At 36.0% G+C, this 26,713-nt stretch overlaps 1 protein-coding gene across 1 annotated transcript in view; it reads right to left on the bottom strand.

Annotated features, from left to right (window-relative positions):
• Positions 1-26,713, bottom strand: part of LIPK (lipase family member K) — a 253,310-nt gene that overhangs the window by 14,059 nt on the left and 212,538 nt on the right. The window contains exons 6-13 of the mRNA XM_084904387.1: positions 26,051-26,187; positions 23,917-24,063; positions 22,824-22,895; positions 22,355-22,426; positions 19,512-19,747; positions 16,086-16,168; positions 3,783-3,898; positions 1,017-1,131 (exon numbers count right to left, since the gene is read on the bottom strand). Of these exons, the coding sequence (XP_084760513.1) occupies positions 1,017-1,131; positions 3,783-3,898; positions 16,086-16,168; positions 19,512-19,747; positions 22,355-22,426; positions 22,824-22,895; positions 23,917-24,063; positions 26,051-26,187 (978 nt within the window). The remainder of the gene's footprint in view (positions 1-1,016; positions 1,132-3,782; positions 3,899-16,085; positions 16,169-19,511; positions 19,748-22,354; positions 22,427-22,823; positions 22,896-23,916; positions 24,064-26,050; positions 26,188-26,713) is intronic.

Here is a 26,713-nt window from a genome sequence, read left to right as displayed (position 1 = left end):
AGAGTGGATGGTTCTATTAAGTTAATATTATTCCACTTCAGATAGTCTCTTTAAATAATTAACTCTTCTATTATTAGGGAGCTTGTTATACAACACTCCAAAGAATAAATGGAGCTAAAAATCAGAAAAGAAAGTACAGAGTTCTTGCCAAACGGACCCTCTTTTCTCTACAGATATCAACATATACTGCAGGGAGCTAGAAATGGCTCTTGCATGAAGTTCAAGTATAGAACTAATAGGGTCAGGTTTACTTAAGAAAATAAAATCCCATTGACTTGGGTGGAGGACTAATTACAACTAATATAATATCAGTTAGAAAGCTATTGCACTAGTTGAAGCAATAGATGATAATGATGTATTAACCTACACTTGAGCGATACTGAAGTTGAGAGAAGTTTGCAAATCAGAAAGAAATTTAGAAGGCAAAATTAGTAGATCTTGGTGACTGGCTGTATACAGGAGGTAAGAGAGAAGAAAGGATCAAAATGACCTTTCGGTTTCTAGATTTAAGCTGGAAAGTAGTTATCTCTAGAGTAAGACCAAGTTTTCTTTTTGTGCTTTCTAGGAAGGAGGATAAAGCGAAGAAGAAAAGGCTTAATAAACAATGTATAGGAAAATTCTGGGAAAATTCCAAAGGGTTATACCAGTGGTTGGCAAACTCATTAGTCAACAGAGCCAAATATCAACAGTACAACAATTGAAATTTTTTTTGAGAGCCAAATTTTTTAAACTTAAACTTCTAATGCCACTTCTTCAAAATAGACTTGCCCAGGCTGTATTATTTTGTGGAAGAGCCACACTCAAGGGGCCAAAGAGCCGCCTGTGACTCTAGAGTTGCAGTTTGCTGACCATTAGGTTATACAAATGAAAGAGTAGTAGATGAGAAGGTGATGATTTTTATCTTTTGATGGGAAGGCACTCAGCTCTGTTTAGAACAAAAACTGCTTTGCTGCTATCAGCACATTGAGTAATCTCTACTTTAGGCATTATTTCTTTCATAACAAAATAAACTGTACCTGTTCTCGGACATCCTCTCCCATGAGGTATCCTGTAAATTCCGAGGATATAGCCATCTTTTGTCACAACATCATAATTTTCATAAGGATAACCCCAGTAAGAAATAATTTGGCTCTGGAAAGAGGAAAAATATACATCTATTTATGTTGTGATCTCTTGATTTTTATACCTGCATTGCAACATAGTACTTTCAGCCACAGCCTACTCTTCCCCAATGTATTGAGACAGAATAAAGCAGGAAAATCAGGATAACTTGAGGAGGGTTTTACACTAGGGATGGACGCATACAAAGCATGGGTGAGGCAAGGTTGGGTGACTATACATCCTGGGTTCTCTTGGCCTGGTATTATTAATACACACGAGCTCATTCTCAAAATGTTTGGACAAGGAATTATGTGGTCATCTAATGAGGGAAGCCACAGGTGATAGTGTAATATCTTAAGACTAGTAACGAGTGAGCTGCTACCTCCGTATTACCTTTAAAGAGATGAGAGGAAGTGGTTACCAGAATCAGAATGAGAAAGTCAGAGGGCCACATTGAGAGGAGCGGTGACCTCTAGCAGAGAGACAGCCTGCCTAAGGTGACCTCCAGGATGATAACTCATCTGATTGCACTCTCCTCCTTCCTTCTGATCTGGGCAGGGTTTCCATTGTCTGAACTGATCTGAAAACTAAAGTTCAAGGGAGTTTGTTGTCCTAGTTATTCTTACAGGTCAGCCTCTTAGAGAAAACAATGTAAGAAAATACAGAGTGGCTCTAGAGGGGTAAACAAGAGATATATCAACCACAACAGTACAAGGAAGAAAACTATTTATTGTAGAGAAGATGGTTTGTATCCCCATTTTATTAATCTCAATAAATAGCCTTTCAGATAGAATTTTGGTGACACCTTGGTTCTCAAACTTAATTTATTTTGAAAGGCTGCTCTAGAAGCAATTTGTTCGAAAACAGAATAATCTTTCTCCATTAAAAATGTAAATTGAATTAATCAGTTCCAGAACCATAATGCCTAAATGGTTCCCTATTTTAACATTTCTTATCTACAGTACATGTCTAATGTGCTGTATAATCTATAAATAAACACTGCTTTTCTTGACTTTATCAAACCAGCCCCTACTAGCCTCAAAGGAATCACTTTGAGTGGTCTGTCCAGGTCAGGGGTGTCTTTCAGACCAGCTTGCATCATCTTTGTTCATATGTCACTGCTTCCAAAATGTGTCACTAGCTAACTGCTTCTCTCTTGTTTATCCAAATCAACAACATTGCCTGTGACCATCGGTTCTTTCACATCCTTAGCAACATTAGCACTCTTGATCACCTCTTTATGCTTTAAAACTGTGCTAATCTTCTATTTTGACAGAAACAAAAGTACTCTCTCCTTTGTTGCCTGAGAGGTGCTTTTTGTCATACTCAGGTATCGCGTGAAAGGGTTGTCAGGTTGCTAATCAAAGTTTGATCGGACAACCCAGACATTTTTTTCTGTGAACAACTTGGTCAAAAACCGAATTGTTCAAGATGGGAGACTTTTGAGAAACAAGGTTTGACTATATATCCTTTTTGGAGTTGAGAAAACTAATTTTTCAGAAGATTAACAATCTGTTGGAGATTGTACAACTAGGAAACGATAAAGACAAAAATTAAAGCCAAAGTAAGTTTAGCGCCAAAGCAAGCCCTTAACACAAAATTAGGTATTAACCCATGTCAGGCACACATGTGTATACATATGGGGCCACATTAAATAGTGGTTGTAAGCTCAGACTCTAGAAACTAACAATATGACACTGAATTCCAATGCTTCCTCTTATTAGCTATGAAGCTTTTGGAAAGTTACTTAACTTTTCTGTAACTATAAAATAAAGATAATAATAGTAACTCTTCACAGATTTGTTGTGAGGATCATACATAAAGAATGTAGAACAGTGCCTGGCACAAAGTAAGTGTTCTATAATGTTCATTCTTCTTATTATTATTATAGAATAATTAAGAGCCAAAAAGCATTTAGAGCAGGACAAGAAAATGTGTGTGAATATGGGAGGAAAGGAAAATTTGGATTAAGGACATATATTCATAACCTGTGAGTTCAGCAGTGTGATTAGGGGTACCTGCTAGATACATTATAAAGAGCAAAAAATATGAGACACTAATTTTAAAACTGATAGTTCCATCCGTAAAGTTCTAATATAAAATGGTGTGGATAAGGACATCAATAATATACAATTACATACAGAAATATGAATTATCCCATTAGAATAAAGCCTACAGTAGACATTGGTTATTTGTCTTTTTTTGTGTGTGTGGGGGTTTTTTTTTTCCCAGCACTATTCCGCTCTATCACTCTATTCCATTCCATTCCATCATATTTCACCTCTGCATGTTAAGGTACATCTGGTTAAAAACAACCAAAACCAATTCTGGCTTACTAAACTAAAAGAGTGCACTGATAGAGCTCACAAATTACAGATCTCTATAAAGTCTCCTTGGAAGAACTCAAGGATACTCTATAGAGATCACCAGTATGGACTGATGTTCTCTAGTAAAAGGCACCAGCAGATGATAGCTCAACCACCAGGAGAAGGAATTTTACTCTCCAACTTGAATCAGATCTTTCAACCCTCAGGTTAGTTAGCTATGTAAGGAACAGGGGAGGAGGCACAGATTTAGGCAATTTAGAATTGCTGAAAACTAGATGCGCACATCAGTTATAACTGAAATGATGATAACTTAGTAATTCTTTATCTTAGGTTTTTCCTTAATGAGTGACTTACAATATTCATACGAGCTTCAGGATTTGTGATGCTTCCTTTCTTGTGATAACCATATAGAGGTCCAAGAAGAAGCATCCAGCATGCTGCTGCTAGAAGCTGCCACATTTGGGGTCTGCCTGGGAATGGAAATGTCAATATTTTTGTCATCAGAAAGAATTCTAAGAGTGAAATTTGGTGTAATCTATAACTCTACTGTGGGAGGGAGAAACACAGTTCTAGTTGTCCTTAAACAAGTACTATACTTAATTATTCAAGACTTAACCCATGAAGAATCTAAAATGGTAACTTTTTCAGAAAGAAAGACAGAAGAAGGAAGAAAGGAAGAAACCAACATCAATTAAGTGTCCAACAGGTAATTGGACAAAAGAAGGAAATGTATAATTCACAGAAAAAGAAATGTAACGGCCAATCTATTCATCCAAGCAGACTTAGTGAGTTAGTTAGCAGATAAAGTAGTATTTTTCTTCTGATGGTGGGAGTGAGCATTGGCACAGACTTTACGGGAAGAAATTTATTAACATGTCTTGCAAATAATGGGGCAGGGGAGGAGAAGTAGGTGGCTAGCACTGTGTGCTGCGTTGAGTCTAGTCCCAAGAGATAGCACAAGAGTGTGCTACTCATGACAGGTTACGTTTTGCAGCCATGACAGAGGGCCCATTCGGCTGCCTTAGTTTCATTCTTCTGTGTAATGGATCTGGTGGAGTGACACACCCAGTCAAGAAAAGTCTGTGTGGTCCACTTTGTAGGATTGGCAGGTGCTATCCAAACAGCCTTTCTCCAGGTACTTCCTGCCAGGGCTGTGTTTGCCTGTGCTTTCCAGGGGTGTGTTTGTCTAAGCCTTACCTTATTCACTGTAATTGCTGGGTACGTCGGCCTGACTCAGGGTTCTCTTGTTAATGAAACTCCAACAGTCCTCTAATTTATTTGACCTGTTTCTATGAGGGCTCCCTGAGGAATGCGTCCACATGAACATTCTGCTGGCTCAAACTAACGCACGTGAGGATGTTAGACTAGGAGGAGATCAGATATTACAAATTCCAGGTGACTCTCGGTTCTTTAAAGAAGAGACCCTTAGCCTCCAGTACCCAGACTAAGTCACATATAATCTATATAGATTTTGTTGACTTATCACTCTGAATCCCCATTTCCCACTGCTTTCCTATAGAGCATGACTCCCATAAGATGTTATTGTAAAAAAGGAGCTCTAGCTCATGTGGAAACATAGAATAGATGGGTAAATGTTAAGCTGTACGTGATGCACATATGTATGACTTGCTTGGAGAGTCATAGAAATATATGTATACATAGAAATGCTACATACATGACTTGCTTAGACAGCTTTACCTTACAATAGCATAATTAAGGCTGGGAATAATCATACAGTCAACAAACTGTTTAACTTTGTTTAAAACTATTGTTCCACAGCCTTATTTGGTTTTAGAATTTTATTGTTTAAATAATACCAATTAAACGTATGTGACCCCAATTTTCTAAGGAATACATTTGGGAAAACTGCTCTGATATTTATTCCTTTTCCTATTTACTATACCAAAAAAAAAAGAAAAAAAGACCAGTATAATGAAGGAAAGGCTAAAATTACACAAGTACCCCAAAATTAGAACCTCATCTTTTAAGTTTTCTGCAAATAGGCGCCCTCCACGACTGTGGTGAGAGCTGCTCCAGACTTAACTGAATTTGATGTGAGCACTTGTAAAACTCTCCTCCATCGCTCAAAACGTTCCCTCCTCTAATGATTATTTTCATCTTTCCCTCTAACAACTGCAGCCAGGGGGATATATGAGAATTTCAAGAGAATATTGGTACATTTTCTGTTTCACATAGGTATAAATATTTTACATCAAATACATGTAGATTATATAGGCAACCTTCATAAAGAAAACATTTCCATCTACAGATACATTAATGATGAAATAAATTTCTCAACAAAGGAATACCAGAAATTACAGAGAACTTCATTTCATTCTTCTCATTGCCCCATTATAGTTATTGTCAGACTTATCAGGCAGACATTTAACCAAGGCTTATGTTGATGCTTGGATAGCATTTTCAGTGAATCCACACCTCAGCTCTTAACTATGTCAGGAAAATAGAGATGAGAATTAGCTAGAATATACAGGTGCAATGACCTCACAGTATTTCTAAGCAAGTTTTGGTTCTGGAAACACATAAAGGCCAGTTTCTATGTATTGCTCTCTGATGAATCTCAGTCTGCTCAATGGCAAAGCAAATGATTAGTTCCTGGGTGCTCTGCAAAAAGTTTGAGGTAAATGTCTGGCCCTGTCCTGTAGAGAATGTGGCAGCCATGAGAATGCACTGCTGAGACCTTGTACTACAGGGAGCAACCTGGCCATCAGCCATCTCCTGTGCTCTACAATCCATCACTATGTCCCACTGAAGATGAACATTGTATTGTACATAGTCCATAAGTGTTGACTATGCTGTTATTATTATTAGTTGAATGACTTTGCTAGTCAGTTCCACCTCCATGAAACTCAGTATCATGGGGATAATAACACCTTATAGAGTTAGCTTGAGATGATAAGATGATAAATAATGTCTATAAGACATCTAAACAATGCTTGACACTCAGTAAATAGTAGCTATTAATATAACATACCTTCTATTATGAAGCGATTGTTTCAGATATATGGCTGGCTGTCAAATGAGTCCATAAATTTCTTAAAGGAAAGAACCACATTTTACATTCTGCCTATATTTATAACCTTCATGTTTTTCGTGCATCTCTCTTGCTTTCTGATGCTATATATGGTACAATTCTTTGAGCTGAATTGTAACTAAGTGACAGGTTGGTTTATACCAACATCTTTTCTCAAATAGAAACATATATCAAGCAGTTAAGAATTTCTGTTTGCTTATACCCTCTATCAAGTATTCTCATGTTATACCATATAAAGTATATAAATATTATGTACAATATTTAATTTATAATTTTTACACCATGGATTGAGCACCTATAAGCTTAATCAACACACCACTTACTATTTTTTTCACAAGTAGAAAATGTCAGTTTAGGATTTGAACAAGATTTATTTTACTCCATGTTCTTTTCACTGATTCTTGTTTTCTCATATAAAATTATCCTGTACTAAAATTTCCTCAAAGTATGAACAGATTTTAAAATGTTTGGACATAGTATAACTCAGGAGAGGATCAAAACAGATGAGCAATTTTGGTTAAACAGATTTGAGTGTGAAATGATGATCAGTGACAAAACTGAAATTGGGAGTGAGCTTAGAAATGTGAAACCATATTGTGTATGCAGGTTCCTTGACAACCAAACAAATGACACAACATAGAGCTGGTATGAACATACACATTAAAATGTAAATAAAGTGTGTGACATTCTTACAGCCAGAGGGAGATGTGATGATTGGTAAACAAATTATACACATATATATGAAAGCCACATACAATAGTAGTAAGAGGCATGCAATCATATCTTTCCTGCTATCAATAATGGCATACTTTTTCTTATTTCATGTTTTATTGACAAATGAGCTCAGAGGATGAGAAAAGAAATGTAGGAAGACAGAATGAGTGAAAGGAGAAAGAACAATCATATCATAAATTTATACACACATAGAATTCTAGACCCTAGTAGTTTCATTAATGAATATTCTATTTAACATTTAAGAAAAGGATTATCAAAATTAAGAGAAAATAACCTCAGAAATAGAAAAGGAAGGCATTTATCTGAACTAACCTTTTTAAAATGATCTGAAGTAGCCAAAATAAATTTGCAAAAAGAAAACAAAGTTTGATGATTTATACTACCTGCTTTCAAGGCTTACTATAAAGCTATCATAATCAAGACTAACCCATCTGGTAGTGTCATGAAGATAAATACATAGTGTAATGAAATACAATAACTCGTCCACAAATAGATATATACACAAATGGTCGATTGATTTTGGGCAAAGTTTCCAAGGTAATTCAATGGAAAAGAATCATATTTTTAAAAATGATGCTAGAACTATGTTAAAAAAAAAATATTCTCAATCCCTAATTGACACTATTCAGAAAAGTAAAAAGTAAATCATTTGACTCAAACAAAAAACTAAAGCTATAAAAGTTTGAAAGAAAGCACAGAAAATCTGTGTGACTTTGGAGTAGGCAAAGATATCTTAGTTCACAAAAAACATAAAGGAAAAAATAACAAATTAGACTTTATCAAAATTTAAAATCTTACACTGTTGAAAAAGACACCATTAAGATACTTAAAAGTAAAGCCATAGGCTTAGATAAAATATTTTTTAAAATAAGTACCTGACAAAGAAATTTTATCCAGAATATGTAAAATTTTAAATACTAGATAACACAATTAGGTAGCATCTTATCAAGTATTATAGAATCAAGTATACAATATACCATGAACACATGATTCAGATTTTTCTTTTCTTTTTTTTAATTTTTAAAAATAATTTTTACAGAGGGGAAGAGAGAGGAGTTAGAAACATCGATGAGAGAGACATTGATCAGCTGCCTCTTGCACATCCCCCACTGGGGATGTGCCCGCAACCAAGGTACATGCCCTTGACCAGAATTGAACCCTGGACCTTTCAGTCTGCAGGCCAACACTCTATCCACTGAGCCAAACCGGTCTTGGCTGATTCAGATTTTTCACTCAGGTATTTGCCAAGAGAAATGAAAACATGTCTACAAAAAGATTTGTAAACAAGTATTAGTAGCACCTTTATTCATAATAGGCTCCCATTGTCATTGATCAATTGTTCATCAATAATGGATTAGATAAAAAAAAAATAGTGGTATATTCATCCAATGAAATAGTACTTAGCAATAAAAGAGAAATTAACTACTGATACACATACCACATGGATAAACCTCAAAATCATTATTCTGAGTAAGTCATCAGACACAAAGGAGCATATATAGTACAATTATATTTATATAAAATGTGAGGAAAAACTCAATGCGAGTATGGGTTAATAAAAATTTGATCAAAAGTGAGCTAATACCAGGAATGAGGGTAGGTACATGAAGGTATTTTCTAGGGTGATAAAAATGTTTAATATCCAAAATGATCTTATGATTGTTACATGTGTTTATTTTTCAGATTTCTTGACCTATACACTTATGGGTAATTATATTATAATAGCAAAATTATAACCTCAATAAAGTTATTTAAAATTTAAAAAGAGCCCCAGCTAGTTTGGATCAGTGGATAGGCGGTTGGCCTGCAGACTGAAGGGTTCTAGATTCAATTCTGGTCAAGGGCAATCTCTCTAAAAATCAATGGAAAAAAATTCTAGGGTAAGGATTAACAAAAATAAAATAAAATAAAATAAAAATAAGAAACAATCACAATGGTACAATATTCTTACCATGTTATTTCCATGGTAATTTCAGAATCCCTGGGGTAATTGCTAAAAAATAAACCTAGAATCTTCAACTCTATCTTTGAGATTTTGATTATAAGGTAAAAAAATTCAAGAAGTGCATTTTTTAAAAAACATATTTTATTGATTTTTCACAGAGAGGAAGGGAGAGAGATAGAGAGCTAGAAACATCGATGAGAGAGAAACATCGACCAGCTGCCTCTTGCACACCCCCTACCGGAGATGTGCCTGCAACCAATGTACATGCCCTTGACCTGAATCGAACCTGGGACCCTTCAGTCCGAAGACCGACGCTCTACCACTGAGCCAAACCGGGTTTGGCAAGAAGTGCATTTTTTAACCAGTACTTTCCTACAGGTGATTTTTATATAGATGGTAGAGCATATCGTGTATCATTTAATTTATTTTGATAACTATCAGCATGACTACATTTCATGGAATTTTCAATAATTTATTGTAATATAGGCCCTGGCTGGGTTCCTCTGTTGGTGAGAGCACTGTCCCAATACACCAAGGTTGCAAGTTCCATCCCCAGTCAATATACATACAAACCAATGAATGCATAAATAAGTGGAACAATAAATCTCTCTACCTCCTTCTTTTCCTCTCTGTCTCTCTCTAAAATCAATCAATAAAAAAATTAAAAATGAATATAAAAGTTAAAGGCTGAATATCTTATTCAAAAGAAGTTAACTATCTTTCCAGCTTCTTCATTCTTAGTCCTCTGGTTAAAAAAAAAAAAAAATGTAGTCAGCTGGGCGTGGGGAGGGGTGAGGAATAAACTTCTTTACTCAAGAGAAACAGAAAATACTGACCACTGCAAGTGGAACTCCTCCAAGGTTTTCTCTCTCATTTAAGCTCTTCCTCCCCTTTTCTCTTCTCCCTTTTTCCTTCTCTCTATTTCTCTTTCTTTCTCCCTTCTTTTCTCCTTCCTTCTGTAGCAGAAAAACTCAATCAGCATTGTGGTTTTAAAGGGCTTCTAAACAGGACTATCCTGAGGTCAGTAAACAGAAGAGTGAGTGGAAACAGCACAGATGAGTCCGTTTTAGATGCCCACAGAGGCTGCAATTAGACTGAGCAGGTGCTGTGTTAATGAGAAGAGGAAAACAAACTTTGGCTCAAATGACTCACAGTGTGGAGTCAAGAATAATAAAAACACATCGTCTGGAATAATCAGAATGAGGTTGCTGTTATTCTAATAAAAATATCTGAGGAAGTGGTGCTGTATTTATAGTAAACACATTCTTGGTTCACCATTTATGGGAATTTAGGTTATGGTTTTGCTAAATGAGTGTGAGAATAAGTAGGTAGATGAAACTTACTTGCCTGTTTCCAAACATTTATTGTTGTTGTCATGGCTGGCTTTAACTCTTTTTAGTCGAAAATATTATTAAAATGTACATTTCTTATCTATTCAAAAGTGGCAAAAATACAACTTTAAGTGAGAGAGATCAGGGCCATAATTGCATTCAACAACAGTTTTTCTGAGAGGTAACCCTGCCGTTGTTCTGGGACTCCTCAGAGCTAATGAGTACTCTTTTTCCCCCCTGATAAATTGTTCTTAATCTCCTGGGTGGATAATGTAGAAGCTATGATTATTAGAATAATAAGGAAATTAACCAAATTAGTAAATAAAAGCTGATTGGTTTTGAAATTGGAGAGTATATTTGACAAAGCTCAATACCTCTTTCTAACAAAAAAATTCTCAGCAACGTAGAGATACATAGGAAATTCCTCAATCAGTTGACTTATTTGTAACAAGTGATGCAGAAAAGAATCAGGATACTAATATGATAAAGCAATAGTTTGCCTTATGCTAACAAAAATGCTGAGGAAACATAATTTTTAAATGAGTTAAATAGTATAAAAACAAAAATAAATTGAACAAAAAACAGTAAGATCTTCAATAAAACTATCTTGAAAAATAATAAAGGTGGAAGAAATATATTACATGGTTTTAAGATTTACTTCAAAGCTATTGTAATTACAACAATGCGGTATTGATAAAAAGATTGAAAAAGATCCAGGAAAAGAATGGAATGCAGAAATAGACCAAATTATATGTGATTTAATAACCCATAGGCTTCAATGCAGATTAATGAGAAAAAGAAAATATTTTTAACAATTATTTCTGGTGGAACAACTTTTAAAAACAAAACAAAAGAAAACCTTGATCTATATTTCAAACCATACCCAAATATATACTTGCAATGTGTATTGCAATCCTAAACATAAAACTAAACTATAAAGCTCTTAGATGAAAACAGAAGATAATATGTTTAAAATTTGGGATATACAACTACCTATAAAAATATTATAAACAAGACTTCATTAAAATAAAAAAATTCTAGTTACCAAAAAACAATAAAATAAAAAGGCAATTCACAAAGTGAAATATTTCAAAAACTATTTGATAAAGTACTCAAATCTAGAACATAATAATAATAAATAGTAATCATACTAGGAGCCTGAAATTCGTGCACTGGGGAGAAGTCCCTCAGCCCAGCCTGCCCCCTCTCACATAATGGGAGCCCTCAGGGGATGTTCTATGGATGGCTTAAGCCATTGGGAGCAGACCTAAGCCACAGTATGGCCTCCCTTTGTTTGAGGTGACCGGGCTGATTAGGGGAAGGCACCAGCCCCACCACACCACTGCTGCAGCCACTGCCAGTCGCCACAGCTGTCAAGGTATTTTCATCAACATGGACTCCAGTCCCTTCACCATGAAAAAATGACAACTTTCTTTAAGCATTTTTAAGATATGTCTTTCATAGGATATGACATTTCTTTTTCTTTTTTAAAAAAATATATATTTTATTGATTTTTTACAGAGGAAGGGAGAGGGATAGAGAGTTAGAAACATCAACGAGAGAGAAACATCGATCAGCTGCCTCCTGTACACCCCCTACTGGGGATGTGCCCGCAACCAAGGTACATGCCCTTGACCAGAATGGAATCTGGGACCATTCAGTCCACAGGCTGATGCTCTATCCACTGAGCAGAACCAGTTTCGGCTACACCAGCAGTCTTGATACTAGGGTATGCAATGACTTTCCAAAGATATATACAAGTAAATAAAGTTTTTTTAATTTTTTAAATCTATTTTTATTTATTTCAAGCAAGAAAGGGAGAGGGCAAGAGAGATAGAAACATGAATGATGAGAGAGATTCATTGATTGCCTTCCCCCTGCACACCTCACACTGGGATGCAGCCCACAACCCAGACATGTGCCCTAACTGGGAATTGAACCTGGACCTCCTGGTTCATAGGTCAATGCTCAACCACTGAGCCATGTTGCCTGGGATGTACATAAAATTTTAAAAATCAAATCCTAGGACTTTGACTCCCATATATAACCTTTCATAAAATTGATATGACCAGAGAATCTGCAGCTTTAAGCAGGTTCTCCTTTTTCTTTTTCTTTTTAAATATCGTATATTTTATTGATTTTTCACAGAGAGGAAGAGAGAAGGATAGAGAGTTAGAAACATCGATCAGCTGCCTCCTGCACACCCCCTACTGGGAATGTGCCCACAACCAAGGTACATGCCCTTGAATGGAATTGAACCCGGGACCTTCCAGTCAGCAGGCCAACGCTCTATCCACTGAGCCAAACCGGTTTCGGCAGCAGGTTCTCCTTTTCTAACTTTACAAAGAAAGCCTCTCTTCTCTCCTGAATCTATGGTCATTGTCTGGGCTGAATTAAAAAAGTCTGAGGCCTCTAACAAAGGAACACTTGACAATATTGAGATTGGTACTGAAAATACCATTATTAATAAAGTAATCAACTTTTTCAAGGGCAAATAACCTATTCAAATCAGTTAGCTTCTTTGCTTTCAAAAAATTGAAAAAGGATTTACTTGAGTTGTTAGGAGATAAATTATTAATAATAATATTTTTGCAGATGCATCACTATGTGACTTATAACACAGAACTTCAAAAAGAGTTTGAAGAATTGAATGATATGTAAACATTCTTTTCAGCAGCATCTGTTGAATAAATGGGAAAATATTGATGCTGAATTTTCATTTATCTATCAATAAATAATAACCATCATTCATCACTGGGAGGAATTAAAATGAAAATGTCCATTCATCTCATTAAGAGACTCATTGCTAAATATTTTATTTTAAAGCCTAATAATTATTCACTAAACTTTTAATATACTTACAATCTTTTGACCAATATACTAATAAAAATTGCAATGAAAAAGCGTTAAAATTTAAAAGAAAATGAAACCTTATGGTTATAAAAAATGAAAGCAAAATATTGATGCACTTTCACTTTTTAGTTGCAAAGAAGAATCACTTCATCAATAAAAGACTTTAAGCATAGTAATATATTTCCTTAAGATGTACATTTATGAAAACATGTAGCACCTCTAGAAATAAAGTGGGATGGAAATTTGGATTCAAGGAAAGAAACAAAAGATGTAAATTTCAATTTATTAAATACAAGATTTTTTCCCAATGGATATTGGTTATCAAGTCTCTTCTATTGGACATAGTTTCTTAAATTGTAACAATTTTATTTAAACTGTCAATATTTGCAACGTCCCTTAGAGTTCATCCCGTGTAACTATTTAAAATTATGACAAAAAATTTATGTCAAAATAAATATTTCTAAGTATGTATGGAGTTTTGCAAAATTGTTTGGGGCTATAGAAGCCAAAACCATTTTTAAGCAGCTCATGAATATAATTACAATTTTATTTTTAAAATATTTTAAACAAATAAACAAACCAAAACATTATGATCTTCAAAAAGAGTTGAAAGATTGCTCCAAAATAATAATGGTGATATTTGAATACTGGAAATAAAAATTTTTCCTCTTCTAATTTATTTATTGGTTATATATATATTTCTCAATTATTTTATTAGTATGAATTAGTCTTATAATAAAAATATACTTCAGACATTTAGAAATAATAAGGTATACATTTAAACTCAGTGACCTTTGAGTAAAGACCCTGGGAGTCTTATGGGACAAAGTCCATAAGTTTTAGTATTTCCATCTGTACTAGCCATTTACTTCTGCAGTTGCCTGGATTTTGGGGTTATTAAGCGATTTTTTTGTCAGTGTTACAAATGACTGGGTTTGCCAAAAGGCCATTGTCTGTCAATGAAAACATTTTGACATCTGCCACATTTTCCCTTTTTTCCTGAAGTGTTCAATCTAAAACAGATTGGAAGGTTTACAAAATTTAGATTTTGTTGTGTCCTTACTTGAACTTTCTCCTTCACAAAGTTATGATATTTTTATCTCTTACCAAAGAACAGTGACTCATCAGGTTACACAAGTATTAGTGAGGTTAATCAGAATCTAGATCTAGACAGTTTCACTGTTCTCTGAATTCCTCCACCCAGAGTGAAAGACGAAATGAATTGGAAAGAGTGAGACTACTAACAAGTGAATGAAAGAAAATCATTGCACCATAGAATATCCAGGCTGGCAAATTTCATATCTGAGGATTCAGCGCATTGTGTCAAAGGAAGAGGACTGGTCAGCTTTGATATGATCTTCAAATAGAATTGAGAAGCCAATAGCTCTATGCTTCAAGCCCAGAGTTAGTAGAGGAGAAGAGTTTGAGGATGAATGAGAAATAACATGCTCAAGAGAAAAAAAAAAAAAAATACAGCAAACAACTAGAGGGCACACTATTTTCATGGCTCTTCTCCAATGCTAAGGATGAAGCACTTGAACTCTGAAAAACTGTTGCTTTAAGTTTTAAAAAATAATATAGGTTACAAGGGAGGTGCTGTGGAGGAAATAATTTATCCTTCTTCTTCTTCTTCTTCTTCTTCTTCTTTTTTTAATTAAGTAAAGGAGACTAGAATGGGCCAATGAAGGAACATTAAAGCAAGTTGCATTAGAGTAAAATGACTCCTTTAACACCATATTCTCATCCCCCAATTTAGTTCTACATCATATTTTCAGTCTGAAGTGCTAAGTGTACTAAGTGTGATTCTATATTTGAACTGACTTCTTTTTATAAAGTCTGGTAACAACTTCTTTCTTATATCTTACGAATGAAAAATAAAGGGTAAGTATATTATAAAAACAAACAAAAGCAACAACCATTGGCTTTGATATATAGAATTAAAGGACAATCCTTTCATCTCTCATTTCTAGGGGGCATATTAGTCCATCAGTTGACTCCTCCCCATCTCCCCAGCCTTCAATGCAGGCCTGCGATTCGGAGAGTTAGTGGAACATGATATGCTTAAATAACACCCGCATTAATATAAACCATTTTTCACTTCTCACCCAGTACACTTTCATGGCGAGGCAACAGAAAATGAAAATGGTGTGTCCTTCACAAGCTATTGAAGAGTGTTTGCAATTCCCATAAGCGGGAATGTAACTTAGTGCAGTGATTCCTGCCAATCATTTGGGCCCACGTTTCCCTGCAGATGACCCTGCTGGCAAGAAAGAATACACATGCTCAAGGCCATTGGAATGGGACAATGAAGGGCTTTCTGGAAACGCCATACATTTAAAGAAATATTTTCCAAATACTACTTCCCAAGCCTTTATATGCCCAACCCCAAAGAAAAGTCTCTTAAATCCTTAAAAGTATCTGTGACTAGCATTTCCCATGTGTAGACGTGTGATGCCCCCTTTTATGGAGATCCAAGTACAGTAATGTCTGCTTTGTAAATGCTACCGCAGCTCTCTGAAAGGGAAAACTCACCCTAACCTGCCTAGAAACCCCGCAGCATATCTTTGCCATCTGGAGTGGTTAGGTCACACTATCTACTTTTGCTATTTCTTGCCTAACTTGCCAGAATCAAAGCACAACACTCCTCACCAACATGAGAAGTTTTGTACCTCCAGATATGCCCCATGTCTCACTGAAACACTGTGACTCAGTTTCTGCAAAAAAAGATAAAAAGTCATTACCTGAATTCTCCGGGGATCTGTCTTCAAATCTCGGGAGCTTCGGGTGATCCCAGCTCCTTCCAGAGGCAGCTGTCACTGCAGCATGTTGTTACCAACAGCCCAAAAGATGTTGCAATCAGAAATTTCTCAACGGAAGCAGATTAATTATGACTTCAAATACAACAGATGCTGCCCAGGCAACCTTGTTAGGTGAGTTCTGAACCAGTGATGATAAAAGGGTTGCAATGAACTAAAAATCCCCGCGCCTGCCAATCCAGTCCCAGAGTTCTGTGCCTCAAGGGTTAGATGATTTGGAAGCTTCTCGGCAGACTATAGTCTCGCAGTTCAGAAAACAGTTTTCACCCAAAGATGGATGCAATAACCCATTCATAGGATCATCTATAAAATGTCTATAATCACCCTGCATCATCATCCTACTGCAATACCCAGCATGCTGTGCATTTCTAATTAATGCTTTGACTTCCCTAAATTTCCTCTACCTTATTCGGTAAACTGAGAAGCAAGATCAGCTGCCGCTGGTAAGGCCTTGGGCTTTTTCTTGATAGCTTTGGGGCTCCCTGACCCAGCTGCAGCTTGTTTAACAGGTTTAGGCTGAGAAGAATAGGCCATTCATATGCAAAAGCCACTGTACTCACCTTGGGTAGGGTTATAAATTAGGTAATCTCAGGGAATCTCCAGGGCGGAGCAAACAAAAATGGCTGCTAGTCAGTCCTTCCCCTGGGAAGTCCAGCACAGGAACAATGACCCTTACTTCTCACTTGTAAATTTCTCTAAGACTTCATTCTCTCTTTAAAGATACATTCTGTACCATTTTTAACAAGGGAATTTAACTTACTAAGTAAAAGGAGCCCAAGCACCATCTTTTAATTAGAGTATGTAAATACCCTGTATTACAGTAAAAGGGAAAACTCAAGCAAATCTCCACACAGTGGCAGATTTGGGTAACTATAGTTTCTATAAAATTTTAATTGTTAAAATAGATTGTGAATATGAAAATATTAATTAAACAACAGTGTTTTTATCATAAGAATAAGATACATGTCCCTGTTTGGACACTTATGATATTAACTTAATAGAACAGTTAAATTTTAGAGATATAAAAGGAAAACATTGGTATATTTGCAGCAATTCTGATATAGCCACAAAGCATATTTCCATATTAAAAAAATAGTTTTCTGGACCAGTGTGTAAAATCTGAAATATATAATACTATGCAATGATGCCAAAATCTATGCTTTAACCAGGAAAATGAAAAATTACCTGGCCAAAAGTGTCAATAGTGTTGAGGTTAAGAAATCCTGATTTATGGGAAATGAAGTTTTGAGAACATGTTAAGTGGCATTACTGAAATATTAATAGCAAAATCTCAGTGGTATGAAAGTTTAAGAAAAAATACAGTTCTTTCAAAAATAATGAAATATTAAATGAATCAAAATAAAAGGATAAGGTAATGTATAGACCTAAAGAGACAAGAAACAGATCAACCAATAAAAGGAGAAGACTTTATTCGGATTCGGATTCAAACAAACTGTAGAAAAAAATTGACATTTATGAGACAATTAGAAATTCCAACACTGACTGGATAGTTATTGATATTAAGGAAGATTTGGTTGTGATAATGGTATTATTATGTTAAAGAAAGAGGACTTATCTTCTAGAAATACATACAGAAATATGGATGAAATATGTGATGTCTCAAATTTGATTAAAATTAGCACAGGAAGAGGGAAGTGGCTCGAGAAACGAATCCTTGAAGATCAGCTTATATGTTAACAATTCAGATTTAGGAATGAGTGATATTAGCAGAGCTGCTGTGGGGGTAAATACATTAACTTGTGTTCAAAGACCCAAACCCAAACTGCCTTTGTTTGCTAAATGCAAACTAAACAAAAAGCAGTTGGCTGGAAAAGCACAGGAGACTAAGAATATAATGGGTGTTCTTCTTTTGAGAAGGCAGAACTGATGAAATATCTGACTTCTTAATTGGCTACACCACCATGAGTATTTGACACTAGTCGCTGAGATTTTCCTGTCAGCTTATTAAAGGCTGCTGTCAAAGTTCACAGAAATGACTGAAATAAAGGCCCCTAAATAATGTTCTTTTAGAATTTTTTTGTTTTGTTTCCACTTTAAAAACTAAGGTGAGGGAATAAAAACAAATAAGAAAGCTTCAGGCTTTCTAGCAAAGTTTGAGGGACATGACAATATAATAAAAATCATTAACAGATTTTTGTGACTATCCACTCTGTTCTGTATACTATGCTAGGTACAAGATACTCTTGATCTCATTTCTATTTTATACATTAAACCCAACCACAGCATGATAAGTGGGATCCCCAAAGCTGAGTTGCATTAAATATGAGGCCATAATATCATAGGGTTAGTAGAATTTCCCAGGTGAGGCTGTGCTTACTGGAAATTTTGGAAGTGTTGGGGAGCCATCATTTTGTGGGGAGGTGTATCAACTGCTGGGCGTTGTACATTCTGACTTAAATAGCAGTGGAAATGTTTCTGGATCCTGAGGTTGCCAGGAAACTGGCAGTGATTTCAAAAACCTTTTGGTTAGTTGCTGCCTATTTTGTGCTGAGGTCCAGGGACATGGGGGCAGAACAGTAGTAGGAATGGACAGCACACTCTTTGCTTCTCAATTTCCTGAACCAGATTGTCTGATGCTTCCTCACCTATCCTTGTTCTCTTCTCCGTAAGAGGTGAAAGTGATCTGACTACAACTCATTTTACCCCTAATTTGCCTTTTCATGGGGTTAAACATGCAAAAGAGCAGGTGGTATTCTGACTATGAAGACGGAAGGACAGCTTCAGCAATAGTAGACAATGGAAAGCAATTTATAAATGAAGATACATGCCCTTGACCAGAATCAACCTCAAGCATGCATAAGAGGTGTCAATATTCAATCCCAGGAATGTCTTTTGGAGATACTCATGGTTTATAGATCATAATCTACACTGAGTTTAGAAGATAAATTGAATGAGAAGATTGGAAGTTTCACCTCTCCAGAAATGTGTTCTTTCAAATGTTTCTAAATCATTTTTTAAGTGAAAAATCAAATTTAAAAAATTCTTTTTTTTAAAATATATTTTTATTGATTTTTTTGCAGAGAGGAAAGGCGAGGGATAGAGAGTGAGAAACATTGATCAGCTGCCTCCTGCACACCTCCTACTGGGGATGTGCCTGAAATGAAGGTACATTCCCTTGACCAGATCAAACCTGGGATCTTTCAGTCCCAAACTGGTTAGGGCTAAAAAATTCTTTTAAATGAAAAACAGAAAATTGGATGATGCTAATATATTTCTAAAGTCAAAATTATTGAAAGAAGCATTGTATCTCAAACATTACAGAAAATCATTGACAGGAGGGGGGAAAAAGGTATTTGAAAAAGTAAATGGATAATTCTTCAAATCTGGAACTAATTTTGATCTTTTCCCAACAAGTTTACAATTTCATTGTAAACTTCTTGAGGGGCATCCATTGCCCAGATGAAATCCAAGTGATTGTAAAAGGAAATCTCCTTGTGGTAAATGAGATGAGGAAGCTTTGGAAGCAAAAGGTCAACATCTTGAGGGTCAGCCAACCAATCTTTGCCACCATTCCACACTGCAATTGGCACATTCATGTCTGTCACATTGTAGAAGGGAGGTGTAGGCTAATATACAAGAGAGAAAGAACCACAGTTTTCATAAGTATCTGCACTTTAAACCATAGTACATATTCCATGGATAGCTCATATAACCTAAACTGGCCTATGTATTTTTTATTGAGGTATAATTGACATAAAACATTATATTAATTTTAGATGTACAACATAATGTTTTAATATATGTATATATTGTGAAATGATCAAAACCCTAAATCTGGTGAATTTCCTTCACTTTACATAGTTGCAATTTTTTTTCTTGTGATGAGAACTTTTAATATTCACTCTCTTGGCAACTTACAAATACACAATACAGTATTATTAATGGTAGTACTGTGCTATACATTTACATTTTCAGGAGTCATTTGTTTTATAATTGGAAGTTTGTAACCTTTGTACCACCTTCACCATTTTGCCCACTCTCTACCCTTGTCTCTGGCATCCACCAATCTGTTCTCTATAACTATGAGCTCAGTTTTATTGTTGTTTGTTTTTATTGTTTTAGATTCCACATATGAGATCATATAGTATTTATCTTTCTGTTACAAATTTCACTTAGTCTAATGCCCTCAAAGTTCATCAATATTGTTGCAAATGTCATTACCTAGTTTTACAAGTAAATTCTAAGCAATGATTGCTCAAAGAAAGTCACCTTTATCCACAGAGCAAATTGGCTACAATATGATTTAGATCGGTGCTTCTCAAATTTAACAGCTTGTGAATCTCTTAGGGATCTTGTGAAAAAGAAAATTCTGATTCAGTACATCTGGGGGAAGGCTAGGTTCTGCATTCCCAGGTGATGCAGCTGTTGCTGATCCCTGGCCATGAGTGAACAGTGGGGCTTTAGATAACAATTCTTACAAACTAAAAATTTAGATTTCAACTCCAGCTGGAGGAAGTGAACTTTATTGGATTCTCACTGCAATGTGTGTGTGTGGGGGGGGGGGGAGGGGGGGGGAACATTTGTAATAATATGAACAGTAAAGATTTATTTTAAAAAAATATCCTGATTCATTTATTTTGGTTTTGCATTGACTTACCATATGGTGAGTCTATAGATCAATTGGTTCATTTAAGAAGCTGTCTGTGTTAAATACTTGCCTGAGTTTACTTAATATTGGTTCAAATTATGAGAAAAGCTATTATCAGATCCATTTCCTATTTTTAGAAAATTGTCATTCACACATAGCCTTTATAAGGCTCATAAAGCAGGACCTTAAAAAAGAGTGATAGAATTTTCCCAGAGAATTTTGTTAGTTTTTTATATTATATTCTTAACAAAACTAACCCTAAATACTATTTTTTTCTATTGTCACCTTAGGTAACAAGCAACTTTCCATAACAAAGGATTTTTACCATGTGCAGTTTTCCTTAATATTTTAATACTTTATTATAGTTGAAGATCATCCTTAGCAATTACCAGCTTGCTTGGAGAGAGGGCAGATTTAGAATTATGTTATTCTGGTCCCACTTAATCCTCAAGATGGAGTCATTGGATTATTGGTTTTAGAGCCCAGGAGGAAGACAGACTCAAAGCAAGTCTCTGTTTCAACTGTTTGAGGAGGTGATGATTGGAGGTGGAGTGTGTTTTCAACAAATGTTTGATTTGATGATGTTCTAAAAGCCTCTTTAAAGATATCAAAGATGTTTTAAAAATGGAGGCATCTCTACACATAGGATATCATGGTGAAAAGACATAAATCCCTTCTAAATATTGAGGCATGGAAGCCGATGAAAATCAGTAGTTTTGTTCAGCTACTACTTGGGTGGAAAATTTTGAGGTGGGGTAAGGAGGAGAAGGAGATAATTACAAAAAAAAAAAAAAAAAGTAGGTGTTCCCCTTTTTCATATTTAGCCAGTGATAATCTGAGAGTTTACTCTGTGTGGAGGATTGATACACATTATCCCATTAAATATTATCAGTAACTCCCTGAATGTAGGAGAAGAGGTGAAGAAACTATTGCCTGAACTCATATTGACCTCAAGGAGGGCAGACCCCAAAGTTTGGGTTCTTTGTGCTACAAAAAGTGGGAGGAGCACACAATATGTCTGCCTGCACCCCACAGGGCCTTCTGCTGAAAAAGATTCTCACCCTCAACCTGTAAGCACACCTTTCTTCTTTTATATCTGGAAATGTGATGGAATCACTTTCCTGGCTGACAACAAAGGAGAGGATATTGTTTAAAGAACCTGAGATTCCAGCTCTATCTCACAAACAGTCAGAATTACTGGTTTATTATACTAGTTAATTGCACTTTGGAGAGAACAGCTTGCTGGGGGACAGGGGTCTGGAATGCAGGGCAGGTCTAATGTGGTGAGGGGTGATGAATTCATTCTAAGTTTGTCACATGTAGGGATGTGTTATTTCCAGAGCAGCTCGAATGAGCACAGCCACTGGAACGTGAGAACCCACTGGGAGAATGGGAGACTGGGGTGATGTTTGACATGATGAAGGAATCACAAGAAAATAATATTCTACTTTATTATTTCCTTAAGGCTATGTTTAGGCATAAACATTCCTTTGGAAAATATATGCACAGTTATCATAATTTCATTTTTAACCTTTTAAAGATTTGTCTTTCAAAATGGGAATGGTTTTAACTTTAAGAAGCTTACCTGATCAAAGTGCATCATGTTCTGAACTGAGCTTCCCCAGTTAAAAGCTTGAAATTTCCCAGACTTAACAGCCTATGGTAGAGAAATGAAGAACACAAGGAAATAAAAACTCTGCTTGCTAGGTGAAACATACAACCCAAACATGTCCAAGTAGCATAACTTTCCATTAAAACAATTACAAGTATTAAAAAACTTATTTTCCTTCCCAAAATAAAATCTATTAATCACCAGGACAAGGTATTGATGCAAGATTAAACACAGCTTTGCTTTCATAAAAATCATTCATTTCTTTGCTGCCCAGAACACCTGCTTTCATGGGATTTTCACTCACATGGAACGACAGTTATTTTCAGCTGGTAGTCCCATGCCAGAAAAATTCCCCAACAGGAACATTTGACAGATTATTTTGAAAACGTGCTTTAGGTTCAGGCTCAGAAAATAAATTTTAACAGCATTTGTGAAGTGATACCTGGGTCCAGTGGAGCATGTTTTGAACAGAAGTCCCTGCTGGGTTATGTGACAGATACACATCCAGGCGGCTCTAGGAAGAAAACACACACATGCATGCTCACACTTAGATATTTATTTTGTTTCTAAGATGGGAGTTTTTCTGATATTGTGGTGAAAAGACATACATATTACAGCAAAGATGTAAGTTTTTCTGATCCAGTTCAAGTGGTTAAAGGCAGCATTTACTGGAAGGATATGAACAACACAGTTGTACATCACTTTAGAGCTTGCATAGGCTAACTCAGTGGTCGGCAAACTCATTAGTCAACATAGCCAAATATCAACAGTACAACGATTGAAATGTCTTTTGAGAGCCAAATTTTTTAAACTTAAACTTCTTGTAATGCCATTCTTCAAAATAGACTTGCCCAGGTCGTGGTATTTTGTGGAAGAGCCACACTCAAGGGGCCAAAGAACCGCATGTGGCTCGCGAGCTGCAGTTTGCCGACCATGGGGCTAACTCATCTAATTTGTAGCCACTCAAAGAGGAGTTTATCATCTCCATTTTATCAAAATGGAAAACTTCTTGCTTTGAAGAACTGTGTGTGTGTGTGTGTGTGTGTGTGTGTGTGTGTGTATAAATGACAGTCATTATATATACTAGTTTAGTGAGTTGTGACTTTTTCTGCATAAAGGGACAATGGGGTGATGGAAGGGAGCTGCAGGGGACAAAAATGGGAGCAATGATTTGTGATTTCTCATAGGCTTATCTGTATACTAGAGGCCCAATGCATGAAAATTCCTTCCCCCAGCTGCGGGCACTGACTTCCTCTGGCACCCAGAACATGGGTTTCCCTCCACCAGCTGCTGGCAGGCACCCAGGACCCAGGATGGCTTCCCTCTAGCCCTGGCTTCATCAGAAAGGACATCCGGAATGACATCCAGATGTCTGGTCTAAGTAGGATATTACCCTTTTATTAGTATAGATCACGTACACAATTCTGAAGCTACTCTTAGTTCTTATAAAATACCATTTCTAAGTGATGATGGGTCAAGTAATAAAAAAACTGTTGTTCCAAATATTCAGAATAGAAATTTCAATGCATACAAACCATGTTCAAATTCTTATAGTCAAATCCACAAATGATAAATAAAGCATTGCTGCAGATCTCATCTAGTAACTCTCGGGTGCACAATTCATTGGCCAGGAAATTATCAAAATAATGATGTGGGAAGAATACTTTGTCACCAAATATAACCTGAAAAATAAAAGCATCAGAAGGTTGGAAAAGTCAAGCTTCAGAAAATACTAATTAGTTCATCTAATTTACCAGTTCAGGTGTAAGTAGGTTGATGATATCTTCATATTTTTAATGCTGTTTTAGGAATTTCAAATATGTTCAAATAATTCCCACAATAAAGTTGTGGAATAAGCAAGGAATATATTAATACCGGGTATTTGTTGTTACATTGAGAACTGTACTGACTGCTGAGAATGAGTATAAAACACAAAAGAATTAGGTAATCAGAGTTATGAAATAAAATCATAAAACAGCATGGCAGCCGGGACCGGTTTGGCTCAATGGATAGAGCGTCGGCCTGGGGACTGAAGGGTCCCGGGTTCGATTCCGGTCAGGGGCATGTACCTTGGTTGTGGGCGCATCCCCAGTAGGGGGTGTGCAAGAAGCAGCTGATCGATGACTCTCTCTCTCATTGATGTTTCTAACTCTATCTCTCCCTTCCTCTCTGTACAAAATCAATAAAATATATTTTAAAAAAACAAAACAAAACAAAACAAAAAAACAGCATGGCAGAATGTCACAACTAAGCATCAAGATGTGTGATTTCAATAGTAAATAATAAAAAGATCAGAAAGGAAAATGGTGACTCTGAACCATATTTTCAGTCAAGTCTTCAGAAAGACAAGGAGGCGAGGTAATTTAATAATGGGAAGAATTGGACCCAATTCTTCTTGAGCAAAATAGACATTTTGTCATCCTCATTTTATACCTGAGAAAACATGAGGCTAATAGTCAAGTTCTTGGGCTAACTGATTATAACTTGAATCTTGATTTAAGCCTTGAAGTTAAGGTCTAATATATTTTTATTGTTGTTTGTTTTGGTTTGGGTTTTGTGTTTATTTGTTTGTTTGTTTGTTTTTTACCACTCTCTACATTGCCTCTGAGAAATAAGTTCTGTATCAATGTAGCCAGGGTCATCATAAAATCTTACACTTTGATTCTAAGTAAAGTTTCTTAGGCTTTAGACACACATGTTAATTAAGAGTGAAAAGAAGTGAATAGGACAAAATCAGACAAGGAAATATCATCAATACATTGGATAGCTTTGGGCTAAACTATTCTCTTTAAGGAAACTATGTGTGTGTTGGTTTTTGTGGGTGGGAGAAGTAGGTGATTAGGCTCTGGAAAAAATAAATATTATTAATTCGCTGTCCATTATGCCTACTTAATATTTATGTTTTATTGAAATCTATGCTACTGCCCTATCAAATCCCTATTTAAAGAGAAAGGAGCTCTTAGAAAAAGGCATAGAAAGCCAAGAGTATTTAAAGAGGGATCTCAAAGTCCTTGCTTCACTCAACCATTATTTTTCTCTTTCTCTTTCTCCCTTTCCTTTCCTTCCCTTCCCTTCCCTTCCCTTCCCTTCCCTTCCCTTCCCTTCCCTTCCCTTCCCTTCCCTTCCCTTCCCTTCCCTTCCCTTCCCTTCCCTTCCCTTCCCTTCCCTTCCTTTCCCTTCCCTTCCCTTCCCTTCCCTTTCCTTCCTTTTCCTTACCCTCCCTTACCCTCCTTTCCTTTTCCTCTCCCCTCCCCTACTCTCCCTTCCCGTTCTATCTTATTCTTCATCTTTAGAGTTTTCTTGGCCTAGTTAGTTTCCATTTTTGTTGGACTGTTTTATTTTGGTTTTATTCCCCCTTCCCTGCTCCAGGGGTGGAATCCTAGTCTTGACAGAGCTGAATGGAGTGCTTGGTGTATGAAATATCTATGAGGGCATTGCTAAACCATACAAAGTAATCAAGAACAAAGAAATGTACAGGGATCTCACAAGCTGTAGTGGGTATTCAAACATGGTTGGTTCTATGCAAGAAATAGTAGAGTACTAGTAAATGTGTACATCTCTATTCTGAATACAAACATGATTGGTCACTAGGTGTTTTTGTTACTTTCCATCCCTTTGGAATCCATGGACAATTTTATATCTTACATTCAGTTAAAAAGAATCACATACCTTGAAGAGGAACGTAGGAATAAGTGTAAGTTCTTTTAGCGGGCTTTTGATGTATTTCACGGTAGCAACTGGAGCCAATGCGTAGAAGGCTTTGATTTTTTTAGCCAGTTTGGGATTAGTAGAAAAGGCAATAAAACCTGAAACAGAACAACAAGGAAATAGGTGAAGTGTGTGTGTGTGTGTGTGTGTGTGTATGTGTGTATTACAACTATGACATTACTGTAGCTTTAATAAGATTGCCTTCTGAGGAAACCTGAGAGATTGACCATTAGTGCTTGTTCAAGTTAATCAGATTCTATTATTTTTTAATATTTGTTTTATTTCCATAGATTCTCTATGGGGACATAGGGCTAGAGCTTTTAAAAAGTTATGATGAGCTCTTTTACCTGACTTTAAAAATAGTATAGTCATATTGTTGCAAAAAAGAGTTATTTGTACTACTCCAGGCTCAGATCATTTGCACTTGCCATTCCCTCTTCTTGGAACACCAGTCTTCCAGGTATGCAATGCCCATGCCTCACTCTCTGACCTTTTTCATTGCTTAGAGAGTGGTTGGTGCTGTTCCCTATTTAAAATTGCCGTGTACTCCTCTGATGCTTCCTAATATCCTTCCTTTATTTACTTTTCTTTCCATATCATTACCATTATCTGATGGGCTTTATA

Source organism: Pipistrellus hanaki (assembly GCF_964339955.1).
Source record: "Pipistrellus hanaki genome assembly, chromosome: 14".
NCBI classification, from domain to species: Eukaryota; Metazoa; Chordata; class Mammalia; order Chiroptera; family Vespertilionidae; genus Pipistrellus; species Pipistrellus hanaki.
This window is presented reverse-complemented; position numbering and strand designations above follow the sequence as displayed.